The sequence below is a fragment of the Hippopotamus amphibius genome, chromosome 1 (assembly GCF_030028045.1).
Source record: "Hippopotamus amphibius kiboko isolate mHipAmp2 chromosome 1, mHipAmp2.hap2, whole genome shotgun sequence".
Classification (NCBI taxonomy): Eukaryota; Metazoa; Chordata; class Mammalia; order Artiodactyla; family Hippopotamidae; genus Hippopotamus; species Hippopotamus amphibius.
In genome coordinates this window covers 199,082,275-199,101,257 of record NC_080186.1, presented here as the reverse complement: position 1 = coordinate 199,101,257, position 18,983 = coordinate 199,082,275, and the positions used below count along the sequence as shown (strand labels likewise).

Below are 18,983 nucleotides of genomic sequence, written 5' to 3'. Positions count from 1 at the left end.
ACCAAATAGTATTAGTTCACTAATACCCTGTTAGCACACCAGCTTTGAAGCTAAAATATTCCTAAGTAGCCTTTCACTCCTCCCTGATGTCATAGCTACCTATTTTTTGCCTAATAGGTGGTTTGTTTCAGTACCAGAAATAAAACTTAGGAAACCTTTATACAGATAGGAAAACCAAAATGAGGAACAATCACTTCCTGAGGAAACATTTACAAACCTTAGATAGAAGTTGAAAAATGAGAGCCTATTTCACCTTGAGTATAGTGAGCAATAAATTGACCTATTTCTTTTATTTTGAACATAGATTGTACAGAACAAGTGACAAGGGGGAGACTACTGGTTAAGAGAATAATCCACCAAACTTCATGAATAATGCAGGACAATCAAACTGATGCTCTCGTATTCACCCATGTGTGCTAGTCCACTTATTTGGCAAAGACAGGAGCTATACTGAGCTTTCCCTGATTGAAAGTTTATGATTCTGGGTACCTTTAGTCGGCTTCATCTCTGCATTTCAAAATTCAGTTGAAACCATGGCGTTTCTATTCATTTGGGCTTGTTTGTTTGCAAAGTTCTTAGACCATACGGCCCTTAAACAGCCATCATGTTTGGCGAAGGCTGGCCAAGTGCCCATAACTCTCTTCAGATTAGGGGGTTGGCTACTTTCTGTCTCCCTTTGCTGAATTTTAGTAGCAGTTTTTAAGAATGCAGCTGATTAGCTTTCCTGACCACTTCATTCTATGGTAAGTTTCATCCCCCTCTGAACTTGTTGATCTCACCCATTATTAATTACCTGTAGCTTTATAACATTTCCAGGTGCTGGCTTGATCTCTTGTTTAAATCCTGTGTGGTTGTTCTTCAGCTCTGCTCCCATCAGTCCTCTCCAGTAGATTCAGCTCCCTGAGGGTAGACCACGAGTTTCCCCTTCCAGACATGGTCTCAGTTTGTGTGTGGAGCACATGTGCCCTCGTTCCTGCTCCTGTGTGTCACTTGGGGAATTTGCTGCCTCTGCAGGGAAGGGATGGTAGAGAACAAGCCTCAAGCTCTCTTTCCCCCCTAACTGAACAGTGGTCAGAAGGTACACGTGAACGTGCAGAGGAGGTGGAAAAGCGGGTATAGGAGTTTGTCAAAAGGGAAGCTGGTGATACTCTCAACCATTGCATCTCCTTGAATTTTAACAAAGCAAACAAAAAACACCTTGACCAGTTTATCAGGAGAGATACACGGTTGACCCTGGAGCAACACAGGTTTGAATTGCGTGGGTCCACTTAACTTCGGATTTTTCTCAGTGGTGACATTACAGCACTATACCTTCTGTGGCTGATTGAATCCATGGATGCGAACCACAGATACAGAGGGCCGAGTATAAATTATACACGGATTTTTGACTGCTTGGGAGGTCCGTGCCCCTAACCCCTGTATTGTCCAAGGGTTAACTGTGTGTATAGAGAGAATCTTGCACTTATTTATTTTTGCATGTGTAGATAAATGGGATTTACCATTTATTTACAAATCTTCTTTTACTAAAGAGCCCCAGATGCTTTATTGATTTTGTCCTGTTACTCAGAAGTGGCACTTAAGAGTCATTTGAAGGTTGGCATCCTCTGAGCTGTAAGTTTCGAGCACCCCACCCCCAGGGTGAGCTCTCTGAGGGCAGGGGTTTGTCTGTCTTACTTTGTGTGGTATTCCCAGTGCTTAGTACAGGGCTTGGCACAGAGTCAGTTCATACTAGTTGGATGTACTGCCTGTAAAGTTAACCAGCTTTTTCCAGGCAACTTCTGCAAAGCCCACTCCCCAGGCAGGGGAGGGTCTCAACCCCGTGCTCCCTCAGTGTCCTGTGCACACTGTCACAGCCCCGTGTGCCACACACTACATAAGCTGTTCACAGGCTTCCCCCGCACCAGCGTGGGCTTCTAGGGTTGGCAAGCCACGCCCAATCTGTTTGCAGCCCCTGTGCCTAGGGAATGCCCAATGTGTGCCAGCTGTTTGTTGATATGAGCTATTCAGAACATATTTCCTGGTGAGAGAATCTGTTTCCTGAAATAATGGATCAAATTTATCGTGTACAACATCGTCAGGTATAGTTTACAAGGTGCATATTTAGGATACACGTAAAATGTCTCAATGCCATGTTTTCCTCCCCCTGCATAGGATAAAGATGGAAAACCACTGCTGCCAAAAGAGCCCAAGGAACCGCTCCCAGTAAGCAAGCCAGCTTTCTCTGAGTATATCTTTCTCCTTTGGCCCTGATTGTTAAATCAGGAAGGGCATAGCTTTCTGTGTAATGAGTTGATCAGCATATAAACAGGGACAACATTTTGAAGAGGAGACTGATAAGGTGGTGTTTGTTGATACATTTCCTGGTTCTTTGCAGCCCTTGAGTGAAGACCTCCTCCTTGATGCTTTGTCCAAGGACTTCACTGTTCCCCCAAACACTTCATCTCTTGTAAGTCTTCTGAGACTCCTGGTTTTATTTCCTTACTTTCAGGGTAGCAGAAATAAATGGAAACTTGTGACTTAGAATCTGATGTGGGAGTTGAGGAAACAGTCACAAAATTAATAGCCCTCAACTCATTGTAGCCATAAAATGTTCCATCAGGAAATAATGGTCCAGCACCGTGGATGTTTTCAACAGTGTAACTCATTTAACCAATGAGCATGCACTCTTATCAAGTATACATATGAAAGGAGAATTTAAAATTGAGTTGTCCAATATATTTCAAAGATAAATGCATAAAAATATAAAAAAATACTGGAAAGCATTTTTTAGTATTTTTATGGAAGATTAACCCAACTAAACACGAGGATTTATTATATAGTAATGATTGAAAACTACAGTTCTGATTCAGAAGGCAAAGCCACGGGCTAATGGAAAAAAAATCCAGAAATAAACATAAATGACAGATTTAGGATATCTTTAAACTGAGAAAAGAAATCATTATTTCAGAAAGATTCTAGGATAATATACTATTTAATATTAAGAAAAAGTGATACAAATGAAACCTTGTCCCATATACCAAATATTAAAGCAATAGTAGTATGTCATTTTATACCTAATGTATGATCAGAACTTAAAATGTGATAAATACCTAATTCAGGCAAGCAAGGCCATGGGAGACAGACAGGCCTATTCATTACTTTTGGCAGCATGAGTTTCTAGCAGCTTTTGAGAGGGCACTTGGCAGAAGATAGCACCATTAAAAGGAGCCACTTCTAGAATGTATTCAGAGGAACTATTTACAAAGAAGAAAGCTTAAACTGCAAACAACCTAAATGTGCAACAAGAAATGTATAAACCATAAAACTTTAAGTCATTAGCTTATTAAACATTTAGGATAATAAGTAGGAATCGGAAATTGTATCAAATAATGCTGTGAAGTAGGAAGTAGAATAAAAATGGCTTTTAAGATGCTGTGTTGCTGTGCTTCCATTTGGATCAGAAGAGTTCCATATAGATCATCGATCATGAATCTATACTGAGAGCTGTATTTAAGTGGTGGCGTGGTGGGCATCACGTGCACACGGCATAGTCCTGGTCAAATCTTTTTTGTTGTTTTCTTACAGAAGCAGTTTGAAGATGCTAAACTTTCAGCTGTCACCTCTGAAGTGGTTTCCCAAACCCCAGCTCCAACCACCCACTCTGCAGGGCCACCCCCTGACATTCCGGTAAGCAACATAGCTTGTAAGTACTTGTTTTTTCAGCAGCAGCAACAAGGAGAAAGAAAATAGCACTCCTCCTTAGAGTAAGTGAAAATCGATACAATTGTTAGGAAGAACAGGCACCTTTTCTTTCAGAAGAGATAAGGCTGGCAAGATAAGGAGATGACAGAGAATATCTAAAATGATTAAATAAAACAATGTACGTGAAAGTATTTTACACACAGTGAAGGAGCTTAATGTTATTGTTGCTTTATTAGAGTTGAAGTGCAATAATGCACATTGTGTATACATTCAGATTAGATTTTTAAAAATTATTTAGCTTTCCTGATGATTGATGTTCTCCTCCTTTATATTTTTCCTGGTACATGCTGTAAATACTACCCATTATTTAATCTCAGGTTTACTTTAAGGAATTGCTCAGTGTTTGAGCTTCTCTCCGCCCCCAAAATTCACAAAATTCTTGGGGAATAGCATTGTTTTCCTCCCATTCACACCAGTAAAAGCTTGTCATTTTCATACTAGTAATAGAAAAACCTCAGTGTCAATATTGTTTTAATTATTTACACGTTCTGAGGCAAGACTGGAGGACCAAAGCTTTTCCAAACTTCCCTGATTAATTTTCTTTGCAGTACCAAAATATATATTATCTAGGAGACCACGACACATCAAAAGGTAAAGAGATTGCCCTAAACCAGATGCGCATCCCTTTAGGCTGAGAAGAAGTGCTAGCTGGAGACGAAGTAGCTTTAGTGAAGTAAGCTATGCTTCCTTTCCTTTTGATGTAGCATCAAAGCTTACTTAGTGCTGTACTCTGAGATTCTGAGTGAATTTTCATCCTGTTAGGTCAGTGTGGGATCATCTGAGAATATCCAGAGGCACAAATGACAAAGCCTAGACCCAGCTATGGGTAGCACCACCATTAGCTGCTATAATCCTGGGTTCTAATGAAGCACTGAAAACCAGTAAAATGCCCTCTGTCCATGTGTCTGTGTGTGTGTGTGCGTGTGTGTATGTATGTACACACAGCCACGACAAAAGTCTGCACAACAGAAAGGAAGAAACAGTAATAACCAGTTCAGTTCTTAATACTCAGATTCTAGGGGCCCCTTGTGATTGAGGCTGGTAATAAACATCCACAATCAAAGGCCTGTTTGCCTTTCACGGGTGTGTTTTAGAATGACACCTGTCTCGTCACTTTTCCCATCACAGTTTCTAGTTTCAGTTAATATTTTACTTGAAGATATCATTAAAACTAGGTATAAAGCTTTATTTAAAGAAATACACTTGGGAATCAAAGAGTAAAACTAAGCTATCATAATTCATGTGACTTTGCTGGGAACATACTGTTACATATGTTGAAAGCATCATAAGATATATTTTCTAAAAAAATCAGCCCAGGAACCCCATCCTTTTAGGGAAGGACCTATTTTCTCGAAAGAGAAAGACATCTAAGGGTGGGGCAGGGTAGACATTGCAGATAAGTGCTGAGAGTGAAAGATGAAGGAGAAGGAACACCAAACCAGGATTGCAGATCCGGCGTCTACTGCCACCTGCCCATCTCCCTGGTGAAAAGCCCATAAGCTTATGGAAGTCTTAGTGGCAGTGTTGGGGCTGTGCTCCAATAGGTGACCTGACTTGGCTAACCAGTGACTAATTCAGATTTACTTCTTAGCAGAAGGACAGCAAAGAACTCGACGATGCCCTGGATCAACTTTCTGACAGTCTTGGGCAAAGACAGCCTGATCCAGATGAGAACAAACCCCTAGAGGATAAAGTCAAGGTAAAAGAAAAAGATCATTAATAAGTGAAAGTTGAAAGCTTTTATAGCACAAGATACCCTACCCACCACACAAAGGGAAAAAAAACCCACTCTGACTTTGCCTGGAGTCAGTGAATAGTTGGACAACTTCAGCCTAATTTTTTCCTACTCTGTGGTCTACATGAGATCTGTTTCCTCTCCAAGGTCTGTGCTGTGGCATAGATTCAGGCAGATGTTCTGTTTGTGAGACTGGACTCTGTGATAATGGAAAAGCAGAGCCCTGCTTTGTTAACTTTATTCTTTTCCCACATTAACTTTGCTTGGTTTTATCTGGCAGTAAGTTTATCATGTATCTGATGCACATATGTGCATTTTTTAGGTTAACAGGTTATTTAAATGTAGTGGCAAAGGCTTCCCTGGCAGTCTTCCCTGCCGTTTTAACTAACTGTGTTGGACCGGGCATTCAGCACTGCAGACTCTTAATGCTACATATCTTGTACAACATGTAGAGGTACTTATTTATACTTAATATACAGTACTTAACAAGCCATTTAGCTTGGAACCAGGAAGGTGATGGACCACCCAAATCTATGTCTCAAAGACAGGACATTTCAAAGAATCCTTAGATCTTGATTCTACCATTGTCATAGGAATATCGAGGTGAACCTAACCTGTATTTGAAAAATGAAATTATAACGATGTAGAAAAATAAAATCTGTACTCTGCCCCTGTGGTAGGGGCTGTCCCTGAATCCAGGACCAAGACACCCGTCATGCCCTACTGAGGCAGGATGCTGGGAGGTGGGTACTGCTTACTCAGCAGCAGATATTTGCTCACCTGCAACACAAGCAGTCAGCACGTCCTGTCAGATTTGCTCCTCATCCTGATCCTTCAGGGCTCCTTATAAGAGTCAAAGTTGTAAATAGTACCTCTAAAGTGCGAAGTTACAGCAACTTAATTTTTTTTATTTAAAAAGTGAAACTCACATTAAAAGAAAGGTATTTTATAACCTTGGGTTTTATCTCTTTCCATGATTTTTGAGGATAATTAATCATTTATTTCAATTTAAAATACAGGTAGAAAATTCACAGGTGTGGACTGACAAACAGAAGCACAGGATTCCCTTGTGTCCATCAACTGAAAGTCTGTTGACGTTGTTCTGCTGCTTAAAAAATTAAGAGACCCTGTATTTTGCCTCAGAAAAGTCCAATAAATGCTTAATGCTGCATTTTAGAATGTACTCTCTAAGTGAAGGCAGAACTGAATAGTAATTGTATATGTTAAATGTTTATAGGAAAAAGCGAAAGCTGAACACAGAGACAAGCTGGGAGAAAGAGATGACACCATCCCACCTGAATATCGACATCTCTTGGATGATGACAAGGAGGTAAATGAGGGCGATGTCTAAGTTGGATATAGGCTCCAAACCTTTTGAGATTCAGACCTCACTTAAAATGAATAGGAGGTACATTGTAACAATAGCATAAAAATGTAACATGACTGACACTTTTAATCTGTCCCCACTGAGCAGGTTGTCCAGAATTCTGTTTAATATGTGTTTGAGCTGGTATTGTCGGATGTCTACTGTGCTGGGCACTGTGGCGTAAAGAGAGTTGAATAATGTTCACTCACTGATGCTTAACAGTGATTCCAAGGCATGTACACAGATGAATTCTCTTTGCAAGAAAAGGTTATAAAAAGAATATTTGCAATCTTGGCTGAAGCATAGTCTCTCTGTTGAAGGACAACAGAAAAAGAGCTAGTATAGGAATAATTGATAGGGCAAGTACCACCCCTCCAAGACCTGCTGTCTCCCTTTCTTCTCCTACACTGCCACCAGTGCTGTTGAGAGTGAAGACAGGCAGTCACACATCCTATTTCTCTATCTAAACATACTCTGTCAAGAAGTCTCTGTCTTTGTCTCTAACATGGAAGCCAGTTTCTCTTAGGTCAAACTGGTCTGTACCCTACCCCTTTCTATTTGGCTCCTAGTTGCAAGTCCATTAGATGTTAAATAACCCTTTCCAGGTCTGTTCATCCAATAAAAACAAGGAAGTCCAAATTACATGTTTCTGTCCAATGCATGTGAAGGATTTGATGACTGTAGTTTATAGAGTATTCAGTGTCTTCTGTTACAGGAATCGATTCTCCGTGCTTGTGTTCAGTATTCACAATAGTAGCTGCACATCCTGCTAGAATCCTCCCTGCTTTGGTAGTCCCATCTGACCCTGCTGCATTCTTTGGGAAATGTATTATTTAATGTCCTTGCCTTTGCAGATGGGAAGAATCCCTGATGAGTTGTCCTTGAAATCCTCACTGAAAAAATCTGTCTAGAGACCATTCCAGTGCCTCAGATCCTTTTGAAGTGTAATAAGCTATAGTAAATATATAGTAAATTAGTAAATAAGACATAAAGACACAAGTTACTTTTTGTAACATTTTTAACTAGAATTATACAATGACAGAGTTGTTGCAATAGTGTTTCTTTCACTTCCAGGAACAGACTTACCCTTGTATTTTCCCCAGGCTATTGAAATAGTTATAGGGTCGTCATTAAGCAAAGCTGGTGAAGAAATAACAGGGACACAGGTTTATCAGTTATGCAGATCTATACAGTTGTCCCTTGGTATCCACAGGGGATTAGTTCCAGGACCCCCAGATACCAAAATCTGAGAATGCTCAAGTCCCGTATATAAAATGGCATAGTATTTGCATGTAATCCTACACACATTCTCCTCTATACTTTAAAAATACATAATACACTGTAAGTGCTATGTAAGTAGTTGTTGGCATGCAGCAAATTCAAATTTTGCTTTTTGGAACTTTCTAGAATTTTATTTCCCCAAATATTTTCTATCTGCTGGTTGGTTGAATCTGCCAGTGCAGAGCCCACAGATGCAGGGGGCTGACTGAAGTCCATTTCAAGTCATTGGATAAAAGATAATATAAATACTGACTACACCTACGTAAACCTTTACAAAAATTTGTTTAACCAATAGTCTGCTTTGTTTCTAAGGGCAAATCAGCAAAACCACCTACAAAGAAACCCGAGGCATCAAAGGTAAATATCATAGCTGCTTATTTACCTAAAAAGATTTTTTGAAATTCTAGTTGCAACTTTTACGTTTTAGAAATCTAAAATTCACTGAAGGCCTGCCTTGTGCTTGGTGTGATGCCAAGGCATGTGTATAAAAGTGTATGATTTCTGTCTTCCGAAGAGCCATTCAAGATAGGCAGTTCCATTTTCCAGGTTAGAAAATCGAAGCTCAGAATACTAAACAACCTGTATAAAAGAGTGGAAGGAAACAGAGCTGTCAGGATTTTCCTGTTTTAATATCTCTTTTATAATACACTAGTTTGTTAGGAAAAGAATGTCAGCAAGGCTTTATTTTAAACAACATATTTTCAGGGATGTGGGGAAATGTCCCACACAGCATCTTTCCCTTGTGCTTCTTCCCTGATGGTTATTTCTGTTAATATCTCAGAAACCTACAGATGCCAAAGACCCCATTGACGCCCTCTCAGGGGACCTAGACAGCTGTCCCTCAACTACAGAAACCTCAGAGAACACAGCAAAGGTACTCTGCTTTTTCATATTGACTTTCTTTGAATGTGTGTGTACACACACATATATAATACATATACATAATTTTATATGGAAAATAAACTGATAAATGCCATAAAGAACTTGAAAAGAAAAAAATTCTATAATTCTGCTACCCCACAGACACTATTATTTGGTATATTTCTTGCCTTTTTCCATGTGTATGTTTTACATAGTTGTACTTAGAGTCTATATATAATACATTACTTAACATTATTTTATAAATGTTTTCCATGCTGCTTTATAATCTCCATAGCCACCATTTTTGATTGCCATACTATATTGCTGTGCAACAGCAATGCCATATCTGTGTTCATTTAAAATGAGAGCAGTCCCTCACTCTACCACGCCTCTTGCCCTCTGGGGTTCCCTCCCCTTTTCTGCCCTGAGCAGCTGGCTGACTCTCCTACTTATCCCTCAGGGCCCAGTTCAAGCATCAGGTGCTCCAGGAAGACTTCCCTGCCTGCTTCTCCCTTCCCCGGTCAGGGGTGTCTCCTCTGTGCCCTCTCTGCACTGTGGATTACCTGTCACAGGTGCATCACACCACTGAGCTGTGTGCTTTATAGAGCAGTGGTGTGTCTGGTAGCTCTGTGCTCAGCATTAGCAAAATGCTTGGTACATAGAAGATGCTTAAAATGTGATCAAAAACAAATGAAAAAAAAAGTATAATCCATCAAACAGAAGGAAAAGTGAAATGAGTGCCCTTCATTCTTAGTTTCAGAAGAATTAAAATTGCACATGTGTTTGCTATTATTTCGGCTGTTATTAAACGTATCTCCCAATCACTGAATTGTCAGTCTTCCCCATCTTGGGTGATTCAATTTCTAGACCACATGAGCATCCTATTTCTCACTCCTGGAACCTCATAAATAATGCCTTTCTGGTGAATGGACTTTATTTTTGTATGCGACTTGCCCCAACTCTCCCCGGTTGCTTCCACTGTTACGTTTCCCTTCCGTAACACTGAAAAGTGTCCCATTGGCACATAAAAACCAGTCCTGATAGAAACATGCTTTGTTCTGATGAGCAAACTATAGTCTGGGTGAATCATGCATCATGGAAATTGGCAGAGTATCAGTGTGACTCACCTTTTCACCCCCCACCTTGAACACCTCTGTTGTATGTTCACTGTTCAAAAAATCATGACTAAAATACTCAATTTTCTGTTATTTAATTAAGTTGGAGATTCCAGTCTACTAAAAAGAATAGTCTGGATCAATTTGATTGCAGCAGCACTTAATTGCTAGATGGAGTGTTGATAGCAGTAGCCTCATTACATTTCCTTTGCTTTAGGACAAAGACAAGAAGACTGCTTCCAGCTCCAAAGCGCCCAAGAATGGGGGTAAAGCAAAGGATTCTGCAAAGGTAAACAGATCAGTAAACAGACTACAAATTAGCTTGGCAAGTACACGGAGTAGGATATCTTTAGCCATTTATTTTCTGATTGGGATCTATTTAGAATAAAATAATTTTTAAGCACTATCTATCCCTTAGCATGTCTTGGTAAAGAAATTGAAGTTTTAAAGACATTTATTTTTTAAAGTAACCAATACTTTAGAAATCTAAATGAACTTCCTTAACACAATTGAAGTTTTCTGCATTCCTAGCCCGTGTCACACAAAATCCCAATGTCAGCTGCCAGCTGTGCTAGTCTGGAGTGACTGTAGGCTGTCTCACCTTCATCAGACCCCACAAACCTCATACTCTCTTGTAGCTACTTTCGCCCACTGTGTGAATACAGCCTTGCCTTCTACTTCAAAGAGAAAATTGAGGCTGCCTTGCAGAAAATAACCGAGATCCCCGTCCTACCTACCTCCTAACAAACCCTCTCCTCCCCTCCTTGCCCTGGAGCCCCTTCTTTCTCCGGGGCTGGCAAAAACTCTCTGATATCTTTGTCTCAATTCTTTTCCCTTGTAATATAAACATTGAGTTCTTTCACAACTTCAAAAGCCCTATTTTCCTCCATCCCTTCACCTCCATCCCTTCACCTCCTTGACAGATTTGTCTCTGTGACCCCTGCTTCCTCTTCTTGAGCTCTGCCCAAGAACAGCAATGACATGCTGGTTGCTGTATCATTGGTACCTTATCAGTCCTTAATTCACTTGATCTCTTGGGTATGCTTTTGCGCATTAGAGTTCATGCTGTAATGGATTGAGACTTTGGGGACTGTTGGGATGGGTGAATCTATCTTATACCTTCCTCTCCAAAGACTCAGACTACCACTTCCTGCTTCACATTTCCACTTGGATAAACACTGTACAGTACAGATGCACATACTATGTTTCATCACATCTAAATCACCATCAATTCTATGTCATTAAGAAAAAAGTCAATAATTTATGATGTTAGTCATCATAAGAACCAGCAAATTAAGACGTGTTAAAATACATGTGTGTGGCAAGGGGGGGGTGACACCATCAGAGAATGTGGCTTATGTAAATCTTAAAACATGGAAGTAGTATATAGAATTAGAGAAGATCTTACAGTTTCTGTGATCCGATATACTCACATTCAGTACCAGCAGTCTTTCCTCCCAGATGGTATCTAATTTTTCATGTTGCTCTAGAAAGCAGAACTAAGACTAATGAGTGGAAATTTTAGGGTCTAGTTCCTTAGAGCTGGGCATTAATGCAGCACAACAATAGGAAACTTGGAAGTTTCCTGTTATTAAAATTACTCAAACTGTGGTCAGGGAAGGAATGGAAGTTGGATTAGACAAGTTCTAGGTCCCCTCTGATTCTAAAAACATAGAATTCAAATGGTTATGACTATGATCCCAATTATAATGAGAAATAAAATGTACAGGTTTAAAAAAAATAGTCCAGCTACATCAAAACTCCTAAAAAGTAAGATAGTGAGTTCCAGTTCAAGATGGTGATGTAAAGATCCTCAACTCACCTTATCCCATGGAAATACTGGATCTAGCGCTGCATATGGAACAATTTCCTCTAGTTAAAAAAAACCCCAAATTATCTGAGTGACTCCTTTTCATCTGGTAAATGAGAGAAGGCTGGCATCAAATTGGGTAGGAGAGACTGGGACACAGTCTCACCATAAACCCTACCCCCAACATAGCAGCTCACCATCAAGGGGGAACTCAAAACTCAGAGCTTCTCCCTGAGGAGCAAAAACGTTGAACCCCACATCAGCACCCCAACCTTAACAACCACCTGAAAAAGGAGCCCCCAAACCATCTAGCTTTGATGGCCAATGGAGTTTGTGTCCAGAAGACCCATAAGGCTATAGCAAACTGAGAAACAGTTGTTAAAGGGGGTTGTGAGCTCTGACTCACCTGCCCACGCCAAAGCAATCAGAGGTACAGTTCTTAGCCAGCTACCATCCCCAGAGTACTGCACAGATGGCAGACATTAAAACATACTCCAGTCTTTCTGTGTAAGAGGCTTACTTGCTTGTCCTGGTGCTTTGGCCTGAGGGGCAGGCTTCAGGTTTGGCATACATCTAGCCACTTACGGATGTGCTCTTAGGAAACATGGCTGCTGCTCACCAGCTCCAGGTCACCAGCATCTCCCAGAAGGGAGCTTATACACTCATCTAGAGGCCCAGTTTTTGTAACTGCCACCCGGGGACACTTCCCAATCACCTGGTTCTGGTGGCCAGCAGAACTTATGCTTGTGGTCCTACAAGACTATATGTATTTGTATATTTTAAAAGGTGCTACCTGAGGGACTGGCTTCCATTCAGCCTGAATCTTGGTACTGAGATTCTCCTCTTTGAGACACTGACAGATCTTAGCACACCCTCAACTGCTGTGAACCAGTGAAAATAAAATAGACTGCTTGAACACTTACAATGTTTTGAGAGACGATCAAGAGTTCGGGCAGGGTTTAATTGTAAGGTTCATCTCCTACACGAGGCCACTCTTTCAAGACTGGGAGAGGTGGCTGTTTTATATAATGCACAGAAACCAACACAGAGAGTCAAGGAAAATGAAGAAATGGAGGAATATGTTCCAAATGATTAAAACATCAGGATAGAAATCTTAATGAAGTAAGTGGTTTACCTGATGAGTTCAAAATAATAGTCATAAAGATGCTCACCAAACTTGGGAGACGAATGGATGAGCACAGTGAGAACTTCAACAAAGATGTGGGAAAAATATAAGAAAGTAACAAAAAGAAGTCACAGAGCTGAAGAATACAATAACTGAGCTGAAAAACACACTAGCAGACTAGAAGAAGCAGAAGAAAGGATCAGTGAACTCAAAGACAGAGCAATGGGACTCAATCAAAGGAGCAAAAAAAAAAAAAGAAAAAGGAAAAGAAAAGAGCTGAAGGGACTACTTACGGCTTACGGGATAACATCACACAGACCAACACAGATGAACATTTGCATTATAGGAGTCCCAGAAGGAGAAGTGAGAGAGAAAAGGACAAAACTTATTTGAAGAAATAATGGCTAAAACCTTCCCTACCCTGGGGAAGGCAACAGACATCCATATCTAAGAAGCCCATAGGCTTCCAAATGAGAAGAACCTAAAGACAGTCACCCCAAAGACACCCACACCATAGACACATTACAATTAAAATGTCAGAAGTTAAAGACAAGGTGAGAAACCTACGCACATCAGGAGAAAAACAACTTTTTACATACAAGGGAACCCCCGTAAGACTATTAGCAGATTTCCAGCAGACTTTGCAGGCCAGAAAGGAGTGTCACAATATATTCAAAGTGCTGAAAGAGAAAACTTTCAAGAATACTCTTCTTGGAAAAGTTGTTATTCAGATTTAAAGGAAAGAAAAAGTTTTCACAATAAGCAAAAGCTAAAGGAGCTCATCACTACTAACCAGCCTTACAAGAAATGTTAAAAAAAAGACTTCTTTAAGCTGAAAAGGGTGCTAATTAGTAACAGGAGAACATATCAAAGTACAAATCTCACTGGTAAAGGTTAATATACAGTAAAATTCAGAATAATCTAATGTTGTAAAGGTGGTGTATTAATCACTTACAAAGCTAGTATGACGGTTAAAAGACAAAAGTAAAAAAACTATAACTACAATAATTAATTAAAAGATACACAAGATTAAAAGATATAAAATGGACATCAGAAACAAAACATGGGGGTGGAGAGTAAAAATGTAGAGCTTTGGAATGTGTTCAAACTTAAGTTGTTATCAATTTAAAATATAAACATAAGTTGTTAAATGTAAGCCTCATGGTAACCACAAAGTAAAACCTATAGTAGATACACAAAAGAGAAAGAGAAAGGAACTTAAGCATACTACTATAGAAAATAATCAAATTACAAAAGAAGAGAGCAAGAGAAGAAGGAACAAAGGAACTACAGAACAGCCAGAAAACAATTAACAAAATGGCAGTAAGTACATACTTATTAATAAATAAATACTTTAAAAGTAAATGGGGTAAATTCCCCAATTGAAAGACAGTGGCAGAATGGATAAAACAGCAAGACCCATCTATATGCTGCCTACAAGAAGCTCACTTCAAATTTAAGGACAGACTGAAAGTGAAGAGATGGAAAAAGCATTCCATGTAAATGGAAACCAAAACAAAGCTGGGGTAGCTATACTTATATCAGACAAAATAGTCTTTAAAACAAAGACTGTAAAAAGAGACAGAGGAGACCATTAAATAATGATAAAGGGATAAATGCACAAGAGCGTTTAACACTTGTAAATATTTATGCACCCAACATAGGAGCACCTAAATATGAAGCAAATATTAACCGATCTAAGGGGAGAAATGGTAGGGGACTTTAATACCCCATTTTCATCAACTGATAGATAATCTAGACAGAAAATCAATAAGGAAACATTGGCCTTAAATGATGTTATAGCAGTTGTACTTAATAGATATATACAAAACATTTGATCCAGAGCCACAGAATACACATTTTTTCTCAAATGTACATGGAACATTCTCCAGGATGTATCATGTGTTAGGCCACAAAACAACAACTCAGTAAATTTAAGAAGACTGCCATCATGTAAGGCATCTTTTTCACTACAATGGTATGAATCTAGAAATCAATTATAAGAAGAAAACTAGGAAAGTCACAAATATGTGGATTTCATAAACAACATGCTACTCAACAATCAATGAATGGGTCAGAGAAGAAATAAAAGAAAAAATAATTTGAGACAAATGAAAACAAAAACTCAATATACCAAAACTTATGGGATACAGAGGAAGTAGTTCTAAGAGGGAAGTTTATAGTGATAAACTTCAAGAAATCAGAAAAATCTCGAACAACAACCTAACTTTATACCTCAAGGAACTAGAAAAAGAATAACAAATGAAGCCCACAGGAAAGGAAATAACAAAGATCAAAACAGAAATAGATGAAAGAGATTAAAAAGACAATACAAAACATAAATCAAACTGAGCTGCTTTTTTTTTTAAAGATAAAATTCACAAAACCTTTAGCTAGGCTGACCAAGGAAAAAAAGAGGAGTCAAATAAAATCAAATGAAAAAGGAGCATTATAACTGATACCAAAGAAATACAGCAGAAATACAAAGGATCATAAGAGACTGCTATGAACAGTTATACACCAGATATTGGACACCTTGAAGAAAGAAACATACAACCTACCAAACTGGATCATGAAGAAATAGAACATATAAAAAGAACAATTACTAGTAAGGAGATTGAATGAGTAATCATAAATCTCCCAGCAAACAAAAGTCTGGGATCAGAGAGCTTCACTGGTTGAATATTTAAAGAAGAATTAATAGCAATCCTTCTCTAACTCTTCCAAAAATAGAAAAGGAGGGAGTACTTCCAAACTCATTTTACGAGGCCAATATTATTCCATACTCATAGATTGAAAAAATGTTAAAATGTCCATACTACTTAATCTACAGATTCAAGGCAATCTATCCTTATTCCAATGACATTTTTCATAGAAATAGAAACAACAATCCTAAAATTTGCATGGTACCACAAAAGACCCCAAATAGCCAAAGTAATTTTGAGAAAGAAAAACAAAGCTGGAGGCATCATGTGCCCTGAGTTCAAACTATATTACAAAGATACAGTAATCAAAATAGTATGGTACTGGCATAAAAACAGACACATATATCAATGGAACAGGATAGAGAGCCCAGGGAATTACCTGGTGGTCCAGGGTTTAGGACTCCTCATTTTCACTGCTGAGGGCATGGGTTCAACCCCTGGTCAGGGAACTAAGATCCCACAGGCCTCGTGACACCGCCACACACACACACACACACACACAAAAGAACAGAGACTGTTATGTAAAGCATGGTGATGATAGTAAATACCGTATTGCATACTTGAAAGCTGCTAAGAGAGTAGATCTTAAAAGTTCTCATCACAAACATTTTGTAACTATGTATGGTGATGGATATTAACCAAACTTGTGTTATTTCACAATATTTATACATATGGAATCATTGTTATATACCTGAAACTAATACATGTCAATTATACCTCAAAAAAGTGAAATCCATAGATACAAAAAAACAGATGGATAATAAGTTGCTTATGCCATTATATCTCAGATTAAATATTTGTTTATTATTTAATTTCTGTTATACGAAGTACATACTCAAAAAATAGAAAGCACAGTAACCCTATATGCTGAGTGGATTAGCTGCCCAGTAAACCCCCAAATACAGGAGAAGGATGGATCACTCTGTAATGAATGGATACCATCCATGAATACATATGTATTTTTTTTCTTCAACTATGCTGGCCTTCAGAAAAAACAAACTCTAAAGCAAAAAATTTAAAATCACTTATAAGGTTATTTTTAGTTTATAAACTTGAAGGGGAAAAAGTCAGTGTTTGGGCTAAATGAGATACTTACAAAGGACCATTTTATTCTCCCCTGTGGACTACCATCTTCTGCCCTTTTAATTCTGAAAACCCTATTTCCTCATAAGCCTCTTCTGGTTGATGAGTTTTTGGTATTTAATCCAGAAAATAAAGAGCTCATTGATGGTTTTTGCTTGTCCTTTTAGGCAAAGGAGGAAACTTCCAAGCCAAAAGCTGATGGAAAAAGTACAAGTTAAAGTTCACACTATCTGGTAAGTTGGGTGTTTATAGTAAATGAAGACAATTATACCTTCCACCAGCCTGTGTGTTATAGGTGAGAAAAACTAACCTGCTTCTTGAGTATTTCATGTTCTCTTTATGCTATTGGCATGAAATGCACATTGCAAAATCTATAGAGTAAAATTCCCTGAAAAGCAATAAATGGTGCTACTGAAATGTTTAAAAGCTTTAATCTTATAAATAAGAGCTCTTGAAAATATTGGGCCAGGCTCTTAAAGAAAATGACCATCTAAGTCTAGCTGACTCTTTGAAACCCAAATGCTCATGACTGCAGGTTACTGTGGCAAAGGAAAATTGGCATGTTACATCGTATAGTGAATTGGCCTTATAATATAGATACTACCCAAAATACAAACACATGGTAGGGTGAGAAGTACCCCCTAGGATCTAATGGTAATTACAGGGTTTTGAGAATACAGCAAAGGAAAAGATTGACTACTTTTGTTCTTCTTAGTTTTAGAAAGTAAGGCTCTGTGTTTGATTCTACTTTGTGGTGACTGAAGAGCTAGTATGGATGAGGGAGTCTCTTGAGATCTACCTTGAGAGCTGGGCCTTTATTAACTTCAGAGAAAAGAAGTCGTATTCTAAACCATAAAAGCTTATAATCACTTGCTGCCAAAAACCTAAAAGAAATCAAAATGTAGCTTAAATTGGATTAGACTCTCTCACCTTGATCCACTTTTATTTCCTATAAAGAGGGAGGTATACTGATTAGAACTGATCCAAAGATTTTCCCCAAAATTATAAAAAAAAATTTTTCTTTTAATTTTCTACTCCAGTATCCACTTATAGTAAATTCCTCCTTAAATTTATTATGCCCGTAATAAGAAAATTACATATCAAATGGTTCACTGAATTTTCTTCTTTGAATTTTTCAAGGTATCTGCATATAAAATCTTCAGCTGGTAGATGGTGACTTTTGAAGAACAAAAGGCTTTGACAGCAGAAAAATTTTCTGGATGGCTTCTAGATGGCTGTATTTGTTGAGTCTTTTGACATCCTATTTGTTATTCTTTTCCTGAAAAACTGAATTTGTCTGGTTCACCTGTGTTATTCTACTGAGTATTGATAAACTTTGAATTTTTAAAAAGTGTCTTCAGTTGGGAGAGAAAGGAACTTTATATTTCTAAGAGATATATTTGATAGTTTCTTAAAGCTACACACACAAAAGGAAAAACCTTTGCAAACTTTTGCACATTCTACCCACAGTGCCTGTAAATCTCGTACTTTCAATTTGCATGTAACTTTTTGTTGTTGTTAGCATTTGAAAAACAATCCTTTACATAGTCTTCAATGTTCTGATTTCTCATTACCCCTTTCCTCTTGGGCTTTTGAACTGTATTTGATGTTTCTTTGGGTTAATGTTTATAAGTCAAGCATAAAATATTGTACATTGGGCACATATCTCCTCTCAAGCTGCTAATACTAGATAACCTGGGTAGACGAGGAAGCACCGCACCCCTTTTCAGGCTGAACTCTTCTTTGCCAGAGGTTAGGACGTAAGCACAGGCCTACTCAGACTTGACTCAAGTCAGAAGAGCAAAATGCAGACTCTATGTCACTGCATAGCAAGTTCCAAGAATAACAAAATCTAATTCTCAGAATACTCATATGGCTTGACCTCTGCTGGTTTACTGCATTAAGCTGTGCTTCATCCTTTCTCTTTAAAACCTGAGCAGCAACTGTTTGCTTAGAGCCATTGCCACATTAGTCTTGTACTGTACAGCATGTGGCTCAATGGAAGCTGGGTTTACCAAAGACAAAGACAAATTTTTGTTTAAAAATAAAGAAAAAGATCTTTTTATAATTAAAAAATCTGCTTTTCCCCCTCAGCAGTTTAAGAGCTAGGGTCTGCTATCCCACAACTTGGATTGGTCTCTCGTATCTTTCTGAATGGTT

At 38.5% G+C, this 18,983-nt stretch overlaps 1 protein-coding gene across 9 annotated transcripts in view; it reads left to right on the top strand.

The window, feature by feature from the left end:
• CAST (calpastatin) overlaps window positions 1-18,177 on the top strand; it is a 114,564-nt gene extending 96,387 nt beyond the window's left edge. For 7 of the 9 annotated variants that reach the window (XM_057738738.1, XM_057738711.1, XM_057738749.1 and 4 more), the window contains 10 exons: window positions 2,152-2,202; window positions 2,375-2,446; window positions 3,565-3,666; window positions 5,333-5,440; window positions 6,714-6,806; window positions 8,436-8,480; window positions 8,905-8,997; window positions 10,317-10,388; window positions 16,991-17,056; window positions 17,964-18,177. In XM_057738738.1, the coding sequence (XP_057594721.1) occupies window positions 2,152-2,202; window positions 2,375-2,446; window positions 3,565-3,666; window positions 5,333-5,440; window positions 6,714-6,806; window positions 8,436-8,480; window positions 8,905-8,997; window positions 10,317-10,388; window positions 16,991-17,041 (687 nt within the window). In that variant the 3' untranslated portion in view covers window positions 17,042-17,056; window positions 17,964-18,177. The remainder of the gene's footprint in view (window positions 1-2,151; window positions 2,203-2,374; window positions 2,447-3,564; window positions 3,667-5,332; window positions 5,441-6,713; window positions 6,807-8,435; window positions 8,481-8,904; window positions 8,998-10,316; window positions 10,389-16,990; window positions 17,057-17,963) is intronic. The other 2 variants (XM_057738773.1, XM_057738701.1) reach the window with 1 other exon arrangement.
• The last annotated feature ends 806 nt before the right edge of the window (window positions 18,178-18,983 follow it).